The sequence below is a fragment of the Alligator sinensis genome, unplaced genomic scaffold, assembly GCF_000455745.1.
Source record: "Alligator sinensis unplaced genomic scaffold, ASM45574v1 scaffold1012_1, whole genome shotgun sequence".
Taxonomy (NCBI): Eukaryota; Metazoa; Chordata; order Crocodylia; family Alligatoridae; genus Alligator; species Alligator sinensis.
This window is the reverse complement of record NW_005842104.1, coordinates 1,401,165-1,411,859: the sequence shown is the minus strand read 5'-3', so window position 1 is coordinate 1,411,859 and position 10,695 is coordinate 1,401,165. Positions and strand designations below refer to the sequence as shown.

General features: G+C 41.4%; 1 protein-coding gene across 2 annotated transcripts in view; it reads left to right on the top strand.

Annotated features, from left to right (window-relative positions):
• Positions 1-10,695, top strand: part of MCPH1 (microcephalin 1) — a 206,897-nt gene that overhangs the window by 9,352 nt on the left and 186,850 nt on the right. For both annotated transcript variants that reach the window (XM_006024489.1, XM_006024488.1), the window contains exons 4-6: positions 6,111-6,195; positions 7,971-8,085; positions 9,316-9,450. In XM_006024489.1, the coding sequence (XP_006024551.1) occupies positions 6,111-6,195; positions 7,971-8,085; positions 9,316-9,450 (335 nt within the window). The remainder of the gene's footprint in view (positions 1-6,110; positions 6,196-7,970; positions 8,086-9,315; positions 9,451-10,695) is intronic.

The following is a 10,695-nucleotide window of genomic DNA, read 5'->3' as shown; positions in this document are numbered from 1 at the left end:
GCTAGTAAAGCGACCAAAATGCTGGCTTGCATCCATAGATGCTTCTCAAGCAAATCCCGGGACGTCATTCTCCCCCTGTACTCGGCCTTAGTGAGGCCGGAGCTGGAGTACTGTGTCCAGTTTTGGGCTCCACAATTCAAAAAGGATGTGGAGAAGCTTGAGAGAGTCCAGAGAAGAGCCACGTGCATGATCAGAGGTCAGGGAAGCAGACCCTACGATGACAGGCTGAGAGCCCTGGGGCTCTTTAGCCTGAAAAAGCGCAGGCTCAGGGGTGATCTGATGGCCACCTACAAGTTTATCAAGGGTGACCACCAGCATCTGGGGGAACATTTGTTCACCAGAGCGCCCCAAGGGATGACGAGGTCGAATGGTCACAAACTACTTCAAGATCGTTTCAGGCTGGACATAAGGAAGAACTTCTTTACTGTCCGAGCCCCCAAGGTCTGGAACAGCCTGCCACCGGAGGTGGTTCAAGCGCCTTCATTGAACACCTTCAAGATGAAACTGGATGCTTACCTTGCTGGGATCCTATGACCCCAGCTGACTTCCTGCCCTTTGGGCGGGGGGCTGGACTCGATGATCTTCCGAGGTCCCTTCCAGCCCTGATGTCTATGAAATCTATGAAAAAAGTGAGCTAGTGATCAGCACCAACAAACTACACAAAAAGTGATTTAGGAGGATATCCTGTTTGTTTTATTATTGATCCTCATGCTACTATTTCAAGGTATGTTGGTTACCTTTAAGGAGACCAAATCAAAGAGGTTTTTTTTTTCTGTCTGAAAAAATTAAGAAATTGTTATTATACAAAAAACTAGAACTCTTGGTTCCAACATGATGCCTTTTATTAGACCGACTGGAAAATGGCAAGAAAATTGTCCTTTTCTGCAAGCTTTCGGGATCAAAGTCCCTTCGTCAGGCTCTGGGAAAAGTGTAGATGGTACAAGATGGTAAAAAGTCCCCATAGGTAGGAAATAAACTTCATTTTTGCACAGAGGGAGCTGAAAATGGAAGGCTGTCCCTCTGGGTCCATAAGAGTGAATCATCTTCAGCTCCCTCTGCAAAAATGAAGTTTATTTCCTACCTATGGGGACTTTTTACCATCTTGTACCATCTACTTTTCCCAGAGCCTGACAAAAGGACTTTGATCCCGAAAGCTTGCAGAAAAGGACAATTTTCTTGCCATTTTCCAGCTGGTCTAATCAAAGGTATCATGTTGGAACGAAGAGTTCTAGTTTTTTGTATGTCTTTTTGTCTCGGACCAACACAGCTACCAAGTACACCCCTGAAATTGTTACGGCTTTGTGCGTTGCTTATATTCTTACAAACCTCTACCCCTTGCTTCTCATCACCCAGTGATTTGAACAGATGGATCATTAAGAAAAGATAACATCTGTTCTTTGTGATCAATAGAATTTCTGTTTGTTCACAGGAAAATATAGTACTTGGTTCTGAGGATTGCAGTCTTCCCCAATGGGAAACAAAGTAGTCTGCTGTGGTTTTTGGAACTTGCAATCTCATAGTTTATAGATAAATGTCAGAGTTACCCTGATCAAGACACCACTCCATGAGTACTTCATGAGATAAAAGTTTGGTTTCAGAGGCTCTAATAAAAACAGAGTTTGAACCTGTGCAAGAAATCTTTTTTAATTTTGTGGCATAAAGTGATAGTTTTTATCACTGCTTTGTCAGCCTGCAGAACACTTAGGCAAATCAGGAGTTCTTTCTGTGGCACCAGAAGATACCTCTTCACACGCATAAATATGTATTGAGAGCTAAGATGAACTTTGGACATAAAATTCCAGATACCAAGAGATTGTAGTATTACTCCCTGCATTTTATCCAGATTATGCTGATAAAGAAGAGAAACCATGGCATAACTTGGATGTCTGATGGTTCATAAAAATCTCTCAAAATGTCAACAGGTACTTTGTGTTTTTCTAAACAATATAAAAGCACAGAAAAGCATCCTAGGATATCTTCAAGGTCCATACATCGTCAAGATAGTGTAGATGTGGATTTGCAGACATTAGCCAATATTGTATTGGACAAAAAGGAATCTGTTGCTTAAAAATAAGTGAACCATCTCTTTCTAACTTAGATATTGGTATGAAAGATATTCAGTCAGATTTATACTGCCTCTTGCCTCTAGGTTGGTCTTAACCTAATAATGAAAATTGCATTCTAAAAACTAGATTTGAATAATTATAGGGAAATTTTATCTGAGAGTTTTATTTCTTCAAGTCTCTAGTATGTCAGGCTGTTTTTCCCATATGCAAATCAACTTGATGGGTGATTCCATTGTGAATCTCTATGAAATAATTATGTTCTGCAGGTGGCTAAGTGTATCAATGTGCAAGTAAAATTTGAAAGTTTGTAATCTTGTCTAGTCTTGAAGAGTATACTCTCCAGAAAGGGCTGATTTTGGTCCCAAACCTGTAATATTGGGGTATGGACATGCATAACACTTAGGCAAGCTTAAACACAGCTTAAATTTGAAGCAAAAAGATGTACAAGCCTGTTAAACAGGCTTAAAGCTTCCTGGAACAATTAAAAATATATTTGGAAAATCAAGTGCTCTTTTGAATTGATTCACTGTGACCTGGGTCAATGTTACTTGTGGACACCAAGTTATTCCATGACACTGGTCTGTTTGGCCCTATAGGATCTCATGCTGCATTGCTCCTTACTCCTTTCCTCTGCTGTAACTGGCTGCTCGGGCACATGGTCAGAAGTATACTACCCCCATTTTTTTCTTTTTATTGGCACTGTTTGTCAACAAGTTACATTATGCTGCTTGATCAATAAAGGCAATCTTTCTAGGAACCAGCTGTCTGCCCGTCCTGCTCCACCATAATCCCTTATTATGCCCCCTTAGTTTCTGGGAACCCAGAAATGTGAGTCCAGGCACTCCTCTTCCCCACCCACCCCTCTTTGGGACCTCAAGTCAGGCAGGCACACTGCACAATTTGTTCAGGTGCAGGTTACTGATCTTTAATGAACTCATGTTTAGAAGAGAAGGGAAAGCAGAAAAGTAAAAAGGTCACCTACCCACTAGGCTCCCCAAAGTGTGGGTATGAGCACTTGCCCTTCCCTTACCAATTGCCCACTGTGAGACGTGTTGGGCTTGATACTCAATCCCATCCCAGTTTCAGAGCCACACCACTTAAGTGCTTAAAAGTTGACTTTTTTACCAGGAATGTTATGGCTCTGGTCACCTCGGACTCTTTAAAGTTGCTAGATCAGTCTCCAATCAATGGCATTTTGAAATGGTTCAGTTGTTGTATGTGTCCACACCTTAAAAAGTATTTGCTTCCTCAGAGTTACAGGAGCTCTAGGATACTAAAAGAAAAACATAATTTGACTAATTTAACATTTTCCTTTTAAATTTAGCTGGTGGAGAAACTATAAACAATTGTTCACTTGCACAGATACTTAGTAAAAACGTGCTTTTATTTTGTACAGTCATTTGTTGGAATATGGAGTTGGGTAAAATGTGAATTTTTGAGTGAATGCTACCTTAATTAACTTTCTCTGTCTCTATTTGCTGCATTGTCTGTGTTTATGTCAAAATCTTTAGGAACAAGGATCATTTATTTAGTTGCATCTGATCAGAACCCAAGGTTTCCATTTAACTAACAATTCTATTGCAAGTTTAAGCATTTGCAAGTCGGGAAATGTTAAAAAGTAAAGATGGCTGGGAAGTAGAGAGAGAACCATCTTTCTTTGCTAAATATAGAAAAAACTGTGGTGGTGGTGTCTGTTTGTGTGGCTTTCCCCTGTTTGTATTTACTATTAAAAATCTAGGTGTCCCTTCCTTTATATGTTTTTAAATGTTCCAGGAAAATGCATAGGATGGTACTGCGAGATGTACTATGTTATTCAGCTTAGGAGCACTGATTTCTATTTAGACAGTCTTTTAATACCCTCTTAACTCCAATGCCTGATATAATAGCAATGGACAAACTTGAATGAAATTTAACAAAGTAGTCTTTACTGTTTTATTAAGACTTCATAATAAACCTAAAATGTTGGGAAATGCAAACAGCTTTTAATATTTAACATTATCTCAAAGCACATTATTCTATGAGCTTTAAAAAGTGGACACTAAAACCCAAATGATAGTAGTATCATTAAAACTTTATTATAGTTTTAAATTCAAGGTCAACTACTCAACATCATGCAAATTTAAAAAGTCAGGAAATGCAGACAATAAGCACCTTGGAGTTTGTTGTACTCTTTACATGAGTTAAACTTTTATCGAAGGCATTCTGTATTAGAACATTGCAAAGAAAAATTTCAGTAAACTCAAGATTAACGTGATAACATCTTATTACTTGACACTGTATCTTGTGAACAAAACTATATAGCTATGTAATAATTTATTTGCCAATATTGTACCCTGAAATGGGGTGGTTCTAATAATGATATATTATAGTTATATCTGCGTACTTAAAAATGTAAGATCACTAGATGTCACTAGAATCACATTTTTAGTGAATTTTTAAGGAACTCCTAATATATTGTTTAATGGTCCACGACACTTCCATAATCATTTCTATATGGTTTGAAAAATAGTGGAATGATTAAATGATACTTCAGTGAGAATTAGTTAAAATTGTGTTTTAGTGTGACCTATGTTAGTAGCTAAAATATTCCCCCAGTTTCACTCAAAACGTTCACAAGTAGGCATGGATTGAATTTGGGCCCAGAAAGTTTTCAGCCCATGAGTTCTCAGATAACTTTCCAGTAGAGAAAATCAAAAGAAATATAGCTAGCTGGGGTGAACTAATAGATCTGGCAATATAAATCTACATGAGTAAAGCCCAGACATGGCCCATTTTCTTCATGCGCACTGGAGAGAGGAAAGCAGGAGATGGGGGTTGTGGACAGGGAAAATGTCTTTCTCTTAGCACAAAAAGCCAGCATACAGAAGCTAAAGGATTTCTGTGTTTTGTTTTATTTGCAGAACAAAACTAGTTCTTCCATGAGAAAATGATGCTGTGTTGTTGGTTGTAGCTGTGTTGGTCTAAGGCAGGGGTGGGCAAAATGCAACCTGGGGACTGGATGTGGCCCACCAGGCTATTCTATCTGGCTCGTGGGGCCCCTAAAAAATTTAGAAAATTAATATTTATCTGCCCTGGGCTGCCTGTCATGCGGCCCTCGATGGCTTGCCAAAACTCAGTAAGCGGCCCTTTGCCCAAAATAATTGCCCGCCCCTGGTCTAAAGACATAGGCAGGCAAGATTCTCTGAGTAGATGTGATATCTTTTATATATCTATATATTTTATAAAAGAACCCTACTGCCTGGGCCAGAACAGTATCCAGACTGTGCCAGGAGAGAGGACTGCCTGTCGATCATCAGGCTCCCCTAGCGGCAGGGGGACCCAAGGGGAAGCCCTGTAGCACCCCCTGGCTGAAGAGATCACCTTTGAGGTGTACGTAGCTCTTCAGCGAGCAGGCTAGAACATCTGTACATCCCAACCCCAATTTATTTATTTTTACTTGTTTCCTGGAAATTCTTAGTGCTAGAATTGAACGCTTTTCCCTAGCCTAAGTGAAGAATGATAAAAGCAAATACCAGGTTACCTCTCTTTCTCCATCTGCTTAGCTGCTAAGATGTCCTCCTCCTTTCAGTGCCTGCCCACAACATTCTGTGGACTCTGGCTTAAGAGCGCACTCTCAGTAAGGGGCCAGATTAGGTTTGCTGTTTGGTGAGAGATGAGGCCTTCAGTTTACAGAATTGTGGGCAAGGCCATAGCTGAGGGGCACGACTCATGCCAGGCAGCTTTTACACTGTTTGTTTCAGGGGGCTGGGAGGAGGAGAAGAAGGGAAATGACTTGTGGAGTCAAGTTTTCTGAACCTTCTACTTCCATTTTATTTCTAAGGACTGGCTTCCCATATTTATTTACAAATTATTGATGTTATAGGCTGTAACCATTAGTTCCAAGTCATTTTTTATTCTAGGTGTTTCTCTTGTCTTTAAGAGGTTTGACATGTTATGTATTTTACATATTCACAGCTTTTCTTGGGGGGGAATGTTAGTGCTCCATTTGCAGAGCTGAGGTAATGTAACGTTTTGTTTAACTGCTTACTGAATTTTTTTGTATAGATGCAGAGAAACTGGTGTACGGGTTGATGAATCTTTATTTCCTGCACTGTATGCCAGTGAAGGATTACCCCTACATATTAAAAAAGTGAGTACATAATTTATAATTGATTTAAGGTTAGTAAATACATCTCTGAACCATGAGCCTTATTTGTTTCAGTGTTACACTCGGGATTACTCTAGGAGTCTTTTGCTGATTTTTGTCTGGAGAAATACAAGATGAACCAAAGCAAATTCCTCTGAACTATACACAGGTTTATTGGGATATTACCGTTCAAGTACAATTACCAATGGAAGCCACATACAGTAGAGAATTTACAGTTATACTCACTACAAGGTTGTGAATTATCAGGTATCTCAGGACCTATCCTTGTAGTAAAGGCAAATTACTGGCTAGACTTCCAGATACTGTTACCCAGTTAATCACATCTTAAGTTGTTACCTAGCCACATTTTAATACAGTTAATGGTGTGATAAAACAAAAAACAAACCACAAAGTTATTACACAAAAAAATGTGTGGCTGGTTCCTATCAAGGCATTAACTGAACATGGGCTTAGACCACAGGGTGGGCTTGCATATCATGGCAGGAAGTGTGATCCTATCTAGCCTTTACTTGCAGGTCTGCCAGGGGCCTCAAAGTCTTATACTGCTCAGATCTTAGACTTTTCTGTGTTACTGCCCATTCCTCTGAGATAACTATCTGTTAGCCAATTTAACAGAAATCAGTAAATCTCTTGAGTCATGCCATGTCACCATTGTCTGTATCTAGGGTTGTATTTTTGGCATTGGTGTGGTCACTGGCCTGTTTATCTCAACTCACTTGAAACAGTACCTGATGCCTCTGGCCTCTCTGAGCTAGTCCTTGTGTTTCGGACTGAATCTGTTTTGGGGCACCTTATCTTTAAGGAGGAATATTGTGACACCCATCATCAAGGAGTTTGGGGGTTCTTCAGCAAAAGAAGCTTATAGTTCTGGAGCATCTTGCAAAGCTTACCTCTTTGACTTGGTCGTATTTGTGGGTCAGTTAGGTATCTTACAGTAGAGAATGTATAAGTGAGTGGAGAACGCATGCCTGAAAACACAGAGGCTTTGGGGAGATAGAGCGAGGATAACATTTTCAAAACTGCTGAGTGCTAAAGGGGTATAGGTTATAGCCGTGTTGGCCTAAGGACATAGGCAGACAAGGTTCTTTGGGTACATCCAATATCTTTTATTAGACCAACTGAAATAAGTAGAAACTCTCTTCTTTGCAAGCTTTTGGGTACAAATATCTTTTTTCAGGCTGAGGAAGCATCTGCAGCTGGTCTGTGCTTTTCCTGTTCCATCCAGGAAGACCCCAGATGAACTGCAGGTGCTTTCTCAGCCCGACGAAGGGTGTTTGTACCTGAAAGCTTGCAAAGAATTTTTCCAGCTATTTTAGTTGGTCTAATAAAAGATAGCAGATTTACCAAAATAACCTTGTCTATCTGAGTGCTAAATGGGATGTTACAGTGCAGAGTACAGTAAGTAATGTGTTTACCCATTTTGGCAAGTTAAAGTAGTCTATACAGAATTCAGTGGTGCCACAGGTAAATTGATTCCTGTACCTGAGCCTAGTTTCTTTAGATGGTGCATATCTCAACACTGTTCTGCAGTATAAAAATAGGCTCCAGTAGACGTTCCATTTATGACATAATTATCTTGTCTCTTGGTCCTGGCACCTGGGGAGCTTTCAAAATTCAGTATAAAATAATTGTAGCTCAAAATAAGATTAGGAGACAGGTTAAGTAATTAGGAGACAGGTTAAGTAACTTTTTTATTTGAAGTAAGGTTTATACTGTGGTTAATGTTTGTATTTTATGTAGCCTTATGTATTTTATAGCATAAATGTATGCAACCAAAAGATTTTATTGAAAAAACACCAGAAAATGATAGAAGACTGCAACGAAGATTAGATGAGATGGCAAAAGAACTAGATATACAAAAAAACACTTCAGGTGAGTTAAGTATTTGCCAGTTTATTTAAAAAAATAAAAAAACAACCACAACAGATGCCAAAAATCTTAGTCTCTTTTAATTTATAAGAACTCTGTAAGGTAGAATTTACTCTTACTTTAAGTATTTTAAACAGAAATTATTTTTAAGAGCTATTACAGTAGTCTTTCTTGATGAGAAATCAAGGGTGTATTGCATGTCTCTCTGAAATTCCATATCTTGGTGACTAAATTTTGCTTTTTGAAGGAGGGGATATTTTTTTGGAATTCAAAATTAAGTTTATGGCATTGTTGGGAACATCTTTGGGGAACAGTAATGTCTAAGTACCACATTTACTCAAATGCATGATGAGAGCTTTTTCCCCCCCATTTACCATTATGGGGGAGGGGGAAGCCCCTTATCTTGAACTTGAATACATGTCAGGGGAGGAGGGAGTAGGAGGCAGGTGGCTGCTGCGGCCTGGGTTTGGAGTTGAAACTGCAGGAGCCTCCTGACCCCTGTAACCTGCCCCCTCTGTCTGCCTCCTCCACCCCACATAACTTATCCTCTACCAATCCCTGGCCACCATCACTTATCCTCTGCCATGGCTTTGGCCCCAGTCCAGCCTAAGGCACAGGACACATGGTTACTTCAGCCCCATCCTGATGATGCAGCAGTGGTAGGAGCAGCTCCAGCCCCTGTTCCCACTCTGGGCCCTGACTGGAGTGTCCACTGCCACAACAGCTGCTGCATGGCCAGGCTTCACATACTTCATGCCCTGGGCTGGAGCAGCACCGGAGCCAAAGGGTCAGCTGTAGAAAGGAGGGGTGGGAATATAGGCATTTGGTGGGGTGGGGTGGGGAGCATCAGGGGATAAAGGCACCAGGGGCAGGCACCAGGACATGCTGGCATGTAGAGGGGAGGAGGGAGGCAGCAGTGGGGATAGGAGGCAAGGGCAGGAGCAAGCCGCTTGATTCCCTTGCTACCTGCCCCCTTGCAGTGATGTGGGGGGTGAATTTAAGATGATCCTCTAAAAGTTAGGTTCTGTACATGGAAAATTATGACAAATTTATAAATTTTGTGTGATTGGAATCTAATTATTGACGGGGGGGGGTCCTTGAGTTTGGAAGCATCTTTGATTTGGATAAATACACTTTGAAATCTGAACTTCCTGTAACTTAAAAATGTGTACTCTCTCCACATATGAAAGACTTGAAATTGCAATTTTCATGTTCATTTATTTTTTGAAACAGATATACCAGTTTTATTATTTGAGGATGATGGCTCGCTAGTGTATAGCCCTGTTAATAAATTAAAGGAGCAATGCAACGCGATGGAAAGGAGAATAAAAGACATGAAGGACAAAAGGGAAAATCTTTCCCCTACTGGTAAGAAGTTGAATTTGTATAGTTTGTGAAAAAGCAGAATTGGCTACCATCCTGGTTGAATTATGATCATTTCTTCTGCATACTTTGAAAGACCATATCTTCCATGTTCTGGTAGTTATAGAGTGATATAGTCATGATGGTCCAGGTATTATGTAAGAAGCAGGGAATATTTTTGGGTGATATCTTTTATTGAACCAACTGCATGGTTGGGATAAGGTTAGACAATGTTTCAAATTGAGAGCATTATTTATCAGGGACTTATTAACTAGTTACAGATCTTTGCAAAAATCCTGAGAAGTATTGTCCCCTTCTGAGAGTACGGAGTACTACTACTACTCTTTTCTCTTGCCCAGTAATCTTCCAAATACTAAGGGATATCCCCTTTCCACTGCCCACTCTTCCGCTTGAGAGAATAAACCCTTTCTTATATAGTCTGTCCTTTTCTGTTGCACATTTCATTTTGCACTTGGCCCTTTCCCTGGTCTGTATATCTGCATTGTATTTCAGAGATGGGTTGTAGGTAAAATAATTGGAGTTAGTGGCACTAGGTTGATTGGCTGAATGATTTTTCTTGATTGCTTCCCAGGCTTTCAGGGACAGTCCTTTTATGACAGGGACTGGCTGGATTCAGCCTGCCAGGCCATTCTATCCAGCTGGCAGGGCCCCTAAAAAATTTAGAAAATTAATATTTATCTCCCCATGGCTTCCTGCCAAAGATGACAAGGCACCAGGGGCAGTAGGACCCAGGGGGAACTGGCAGCAGGACCGAGCAGCTGCAGCAGCAAGGCCCACCCGGCCCCGCCCCTCCCACAGCTAGAAGCCTCTGACCTTGGGTCTGTTCCTGCCTTCCTCTGCTAGAGGGAAATTCAGATAAGGGATGGGCGGGGGAAACGGGAGGACCGTGAGTGATTGCCACAGTCCTCAGGGCTGCATCCGGGAGCCACGTGGTGTCAGAGTGGTGGGCAGAGAGTAGCAGCAGCAGTGGACAGGAAAGTGGGGAAATGGTGGGGGATTGGCAGTGAGCAGGCGCAGGCACACAGGTTCTGTATCAGTGCACCAAGGCCAGCACTGGTGTGGGCCCAGTGCAGGTCAGCAGAAGCGTGGCCCCCAGGCTGGCCAGCTTCCCCCTCTCCCTACTGGCACAGCCCAGCCTGGCTGCATAGAGCCTCTGCTGGTCTGAGCCCTGTACTCCTGCCGCCCCACTCTGGGTCCCTGCCTGTGCTGGCGCCAACTCTGTGCTCCTGC